At 48.0% G+C, this 7060-nt stretch overlaps 1 protein-coding gene across 1 annotated transcript; it reads right to left on the bottom strand.

The window, feature by feature from the left end:
- Nucleotides 1-738: 738 nt before the first annotated feature.
- Nucleotides 739-1386, bottom strand: LOC147972112 (uncharacterized). Its single transcript, XM_087524230.1, has one exon. It carries the CDS (start codon nucleotides 1384-1386, stop codon nucleotides 739-741), a length of 648 nt encoding a protein of 215 aa, XP_087380356.1.
- Nucleotides 1387-7060: the final 5674 nt, after the last annotated feature.

The following is a 7060-nucleotide window of genomic DNA, read 5'->3' as shown; positions in this document are numbered from 1 at the left end:
GATGATTTCGAAAGCGAGGAGGATAAGTTTGACCAAGGCTACGCTATGATCGTCAGGCTCAAAGAGCAGCAAGGTGTCGTCCGCATATTGGAGGTGGGTGAGTCCACCCGGAATAAGGTGAGAAACCACCCCGCTGATGTGTCCGGTGTCCTTAGCCTTATGGATCATGGCTGATAGGGCGTCCGCAACAAAGTTAAAAATCAGGGGCGAGGAGGGATCCCCTTGCCTGAGACCTCGTTTGTTGTGGAAGAAGTTCCCAACCTCTCCGTTGATTGACACCGCGGTCTGGCCACCCGAGACCAGATGCATGATGCGGTGAACAAAGCCTGACTCGAATCCCTTCCGAGTCAACACCTCGCGGATGAACTCCCAGTTCATGCGATCATATGCTTTCTCAGAGTTGAGCTTTAGGAGCACGTCATGATGCCCGGTGCGTTTAAACTCGTGGATAGTCTCCTGCAACACTATCGGCCCTTCAAGAATGTTGCGACCTTTGAGAAAGCCAGACTGACTACGGTTTATAACGCGTTGCGCGACCGGAGCAAGTCTGGTCGCATACGCCTTTGAGCAAATCTTGAAAGGTACGTTAATGAGAGTGATAGGACGGTACTGCTTGATAGTATCGACCCCTTTGACTTTGGGAATAAGGCTAATCACGCCATAGTTAAGGCGCGGGACATCTACCGTACCTAGCGCAAAACCATTGATAATCCCATAGAATAGGTCTTTAAACATCGGCTAGAAGCGTCGGAAAAACGCGACCGGCCAGCCGTCCGGGCCAGGCGCCGTGCCAATCTTCATTGCACCCACGGCTTCGTCGATCTCCTCCGTGGAGAAAGTCAAAGCCAAGAGGTCATTTTCAGCTTGAGACACGCGGCCCTCTTCCCCCCAGAAGTCTGCCCGAAGCTGGAGGTGCTTTTCCTCATCTGTACCCAACAGATTGAGAAAGAAGTCATAGATATGTGCCACGATGTCAGCCTGACTAACCAAAAGCCCTTGATCAGATTGAAGTCTCAAAATCGAGCACTTCCGTTTACGACCGTTGGCAAAGGCGTGGAAATATCCCGTATTCGCATCGCCCTTGGTAACCCACTTGACGCCGCCCCGACGGCGCCAATATTCCTCCTCCCTGAGAATGGCGAGCACCTGGTTCTCAAGAGCGTAAAGGTGGGCCCATTCGGCTTCCAGGAAGGGTTTGGAATCAGCTTGTACGTCTAGGGCTTTGATTTCAGCAACAATAGCTTCCCTAACGCGCTTCGCTTCGCTCCCATGGTTTGCACCCCACCCACGGAGGAAACCCCGAAGGGTCCCAGCCGCCGCGATCCAAGTGTCCAAGGGACCCCTGGAGCAGTCGACCGCAGCTCTGGCACGCTCCCAGCGCGCCATGAGCAAGGGCCCGAAGCCCTCTATCTCAAACCACCCAGATTCAAAGAAAAAGCGGGGGCTGCGCTTGATCCGATCCTCCCCCGAGGCTAGGATCAGTGGCACATGATTCGACCCAATACGCGTTTCCGCCACCAGCGTACACATAGGGAATAACACTTCCCAGTTAGAGGTCACAAACACCCGGTCGAGGACACTGCGCACCGGCGACAGTTTCTTGTTGGTCCACGTGAATCTAGCGCCAGTCCTAGCGATCTCCCGCAGGGCCCATGATGCAATCGTATTATTGAACAAGTTCACTCTAGGCCAGTCAATGTTAGGATTATTCTTATCCGCTGCCGAACGGATAAGGTTAAAATCACCCCCAAGGACAATGGGTACATTGGTGCCTTGCTTAGCCCCAACCAAGCTTTGAATTTCTCCCAAGAAATCAGCCGCCCTAGAGTGGTCAGCCGGGCCGTAAACGCAAACAATTGCCCATGAAGCAAGCGAGATCCTGTGTTTAATCGTGACTGAAATGAAAAACGCGCCCACATCCCAGCTTACAACATCGCATACATCACTGTTACATCCCAATAGGAGACCACCAGAATGGCCTACAGACGGCACCCAGCCCCAAACAAAACGATGAAGAGGATCGTAGGCAGCCAAATCTCTTTACGTGAAATCAGCTTTAATCGTCTCCTGAAGCGCAACCACGTCAATGCGCTCCCTAGCAATATATTCTTTAAGTTGGGTACGACGACCAGCGTGGCCGCAACCCCGAATGTTCCAAAAAAGGTAGCGCATCTAAATAATACGGTTGTGAAGGCACACCCCCCTGGATGTCACCGGTTTTGCCACTCGTTTCTTAGCCGGGGCACGGCTTGTCGAGGGGATAGCCTCCACCTCCCTGTTGGGGAACGTAGTAATTTCAAAAAATTTCCTACGCACACGCAAGATCATGGTGATGCATAGAAACGAGAGGGGAGAGTATGATCTACGTACCCTTGTAGATCGCAACGGAAGCGTTGACACAACGTAGAGGAAGTAGTCGTACGTCTTCTTCCCGATCCGACCGATCCAAGCACCGTTACTCCGGCACCTCCGAGTTCTTAGCACACGTACAGCTCGATGACGCTCCCCAGGCTCCGATCCAGCAAAGCTTCGGGGATGAGTTCCGTCAGCACAACGGCGTGATGACGATGATGATGTTCTACCGACGCAGGGCTTCGCCTAAGCACTACAACGATATGATCGAGGTGGAATAAGGTGGCAGGGGGCACCGCACACGGCTAAGGAACGATCACGAGGATCAACTTGTGTTTCTTGATCTGTCTTTGGTGCTAGCCCTGCCCCTCTATTTATATCTTGAGCCCTGGGGTCGAAACTTGGAGTTAAAGCCTTCACAAAGTCGGTTTCACCCGATAGGCAAGAGTCCTTCTCGGACTCCAGGGCCAGACGCCAGGGATCCCGGCGTCTGGACCCAGACGCCAGGGACCCTGGCGTATGGCCCCTAGACTCCGCAAAACTTCCTTTTGCGCTTTCCAAAAACCTTGTGGGCTTTCCCCTTTGGCCGTTCTCGTACCCAAACATTTCGGGAAACATCCGGAACCCCTTCCGGTGATTTCCGGACAACTTCCGGTGACCAAACACTATTATCATATATATCAAACTTTATCTCCGGACCATTCCGGAGTTCCTCGTCATGTCCGTGATCTCATCTCGGACTCCAAACAACATTCGGTACATCAAAATGCATAAAGCTCATAACAACTGTCATCGTAACTTTAAGCGTGCGGACCCTACGGTTCGAGAACAATGTAGACATGACCGAGACACGTCTCCGGTCAATAACCAATAGCGGGACCTGGATGCCCATATTGGCTCCTACATATTCTATGAAGATCTTTATCGGTCAGACCGCATAACAACATACGTTGTTCCCTTTGTCATCGGTATGTTACTTGCCCGAGATTCGATCGTTGGTATCCAATACCTAGTTCAATCTCGTTACCGGCAAGTCTCTTTACTCGTTCCGTAATACATCATCTCACAACTAACATGTTAGTTGTAATGCTTGCAAGGCTTATGTGATGTGCATTACCGAGAGGGCCCAGAGATACCTCTCCGACAATCGGAGTGACAAATCCTAATCTCGAAATACGCCAACCCAACATCTCCCTTTGGAGACACCTGTAATGCTCCTTTATAATCACTCAGTTACGTTGTGACGTTTGGTAGCACCCAAAGTGTTCCTCCGGCAAACGGGAGTTGCATAATCTCATAGTCATAGGAACATGTATAAGTCATGAAGAAAGCAATAGCAACATACTAAATGATCGGGTGTTAAGCTAATGGAATGGGTCATGTCAATCAGATCATTCAACTAATGATGTGACCTCGTTAATCAAATAACAACACTTTGTTCATGGTTAGGAAACATAACCATCTTTGATTAACGAGCTAGTCAAGTAGAGGCATACTAGTGACACTCTGGTTGTCTATGTATTCACACATGTATTATGTTTCCGGTTAATACAATTCTAGCATGAATAATAAACATTCATCATGAAATAAGGAAATAAATAATAACTTTATTATTGCCTCTAGGGCATATTTCCTTCAGTCTCCCACTTGCACTAGAGTCAATAATCTAGATCACATCACCATGTGATTAACATCGATAGTTCACATCATCATGTGATTAACACCCATAGTTCACATTGTCATGTGACCAACACCCAAAGGGTTTACTAGATTCGGTAATCTAGTTCACATCGCTATGTGATTAACACCCAAAGAGTACTAAGGTGTGATCATGTTTTGCTTGTGAGAGAATCTTAGTCAACGGGCCTGCCAAATTCAGATCCGTATGTATTTTGCAAAATTCTATGTCTACAATGCTCTGCACGGAGCTACTCTAGCTAATTTCTCCCACTTTCAATATGTATCCAGATTGAGACTTAGAATCATCTGGATCAGTGTCAAAAACTTGCATCGACGTAACCGTTTACGACGAACCCTTTGAAGGAAATATGCCCTAGAGGCAATAATAAAGTTATTATTTATTTCCTTATATCATGATAAATGTTTATTATTCATGCTAGAATTGTATTAACCGGAAACATAATACATGTGTGAATACATAGACAAACAGAGTGTCACTAGTATGCCTCTACTTGACTAGCTCGTTAATCAAAGATGGTTATGTTTCCTAACCATGAACAATGAGTTGTTATTTGATTAACGAGGTCACATCATTAGTTGAATGATCTGATTGACATGACCCATTCCATTAGCTTAGCACACGATCGTTTAGTATGTTGCTATTGCTTTCTTCATGACTTATACATGTTCCTATGACTATGAGATTATGCAACTCCCGTTTGCCGGAGGAACACTTTGGGTGCTACCAAACGTCACAGCGTAACTGGGTGATTATAAAGGAGCATTACAGGGTCTCCGAAGGTAGATGTTGGGTTGGCGTATATCGAGATTAGGATTTGTCACTCCGATTGTCGGAGAGGTATCTCTGGGCCCTCTCGGTAATACACATCACATAAGCCTTGCAAGCATTACAACTAATATGTTAGTTTTGAGATGATGTATTACGGAACGAGTAAAGAGACTTGCCGGTAACGAGATTGAACTAGGTATTGGATACCGACGATCGAATCTTGGGCAAGTAACATACCGATGACAAAGGGAACAACGTATGTTGTTATGCGGTCTGACCGATAAAGATCTTCGTACAATATGTAGGAGCCAATATGGGCATCCAGGTCCCGCTATTGGTTATTGACCGGAGACATGTCTCGGTCATGTCTACATTGTTCTCGAACCCGTAGGGTCCGCACGCTTAAGGTTACGATGACAGTCATATTATGAGTTTATGCATTTTGATGTACCGAAGGTTGTTCGGAGTCCCGGATGTGATCACGGACATGACGAGGAGTCTCGAAATGGTCGAGACGTAAAAATTGATATATTGGAAGCCTATGTTTGGACATCGGAAGTGTTCCGGGTGAAATCGGGATTTTACCGGAGTACCGGGAGGGTTACCGGAACCCCCCGGGAGCCATATGGGCCTTCATGGGCCTTAGTGGAAAGGAGAAAGGGGCATCCCAAGGTGGCCGCGCCACTTCCCCCTCCCCTAGTCCTATTAGGACTAGGAGAAGGTGGCCGGCCCCCCTCTCTCCCTTCCCCTCCGAGGAATCCTAGTTGGACTAGGATTGGGGGCAGGAATCCTACTCCCAGAGGGAGTAGGACTCTCCTGCGCCTCTCCTCCTTGGCCGGCCAGCCCTCCCCCTTGGCTCCTTTATATACGGAGGCAGGGGGTACCTCTAGACACACAAGTTGATCCACGTGATCTATTCCTTAGCCGTGTGCGGTGCCCCCTGCCACCATATACCTCGATAATACTGTAGCGGAGTTTAGGCAAAGCCCTGCTGCTGTAGTTCATCAAGATCGTCACCACGCCGTCGTGCTGACGGAACTCTTCCCCGACACTTTGCTGGATCGGAGTCCGGGGATCGTCATCGAGCTGAACGTGTGCTCGAACTCAGAGGTGCCGTAGTTTCGGTGCTTGATCGGTTGGATCGTGAAGACGTACGACTACTTCCTCTACGTCGTGTCATCGCTTCCGCAGTCGGTCTACGTTGGGTACGTAGACAACACTCTCCCCCTCGTTGCTATGCATCACATGATCTTGCGTGTGCGTAGTAATTTTTTTTTGAAATTACTACGTTCCCCAACAGTGGCATCCGAGCCTAGGTTATTTATTTTGATGTTATATGCACGAGTAGAACACAAGTGAGTTGTGGACGATACAAGTCATACTGCCTACCAGCATGTCATACTTTGGTTCGGCGGTATTGTTGGATGAGACGACCCGGACCAACATTACGCGTACGCTTACGCGAGACTTGTTCTCCCGACGTGCTTTGCACACAGGTGGCTTGCGGGCGACTGTCTCTCCAACTTTAGTTGAACCAAGTATGGCTACGCCCGGTCCTTGTGAAGGTTAAAACGGAGTCTATTTGACAAACTATCGTTGTGGTTTTGATGCGTAGGTGAGATTGGTTCTTACTTAAGCCCGTAGCAGCCACGTAAAACATGCAACAACAAAGTAGAGGACGTCTAACTTGTTTTTGCAGGGCATGTTGTGATGTGATATGGTCAAGGCATGATGCTGAATTTTATTGTATGAGATGATCATGTTTTGTAACCAAGTTATCGACAACTGGCAGGAGCCATATGGTTGTCGCTTTATTGTATGCAATGCAATCGCGATGTAATGCTTTACTTTATTACTAAACGGTAGTGATAGTCATGGAAGCATAAGATTGGCGAGACGACAACGATGCTACGATGGAGATCAAGGTGTCGCGCCGGTGATGATGGTGATCATGACGGTGCTTCGGAGATGGAGATCACAAGCACAAGATGATGATGGCCATATCATATCACTTATATTGATTGCATGTGATGTTTATGTTTTTATGCATCTTATCTTGCTTTGATTGACAGTAGCATTATAAGATGATCTCTCACTAAATTATCAAGAAGTGTTCTCCCTGAGTATGCACCGTTGCGAAAGTTCTTCGTGCTGAAACACCACGTGATGATCGGGTGTGATAGGCTCTACGTTCAAATACAACGGGTGCAAAACAGTTGCACACGCGGAATACTCAGG

Source organism: Triticum urartu, chromosome 5A (assembly GCF_056163025.1).
Source record: "Triticum urartu cultivar PI428250 chromosome 5A, HENAU_Tu73, whole genome shotgun sequence".
NCBI lineage: Eukaryota > Viridiplantae > Streptophyta > Magnoliopsida > Poales > Poaceae > Triticum > Triticum urartu.
Note: the sequence above shows the minus strand (reverse complement) of the source record. Positions and strands in the feature narration are given on the sequence as shown.

Coding starts and splice junctions, on each gene's coding strand:
- LOC147972112 (XM_087524230.1), bottom strand. CDS start 1,386: ATGGCGCGCTGGGAGCGTGCCAGAGCTGCGGTCGACTGCTCCAGGGGT.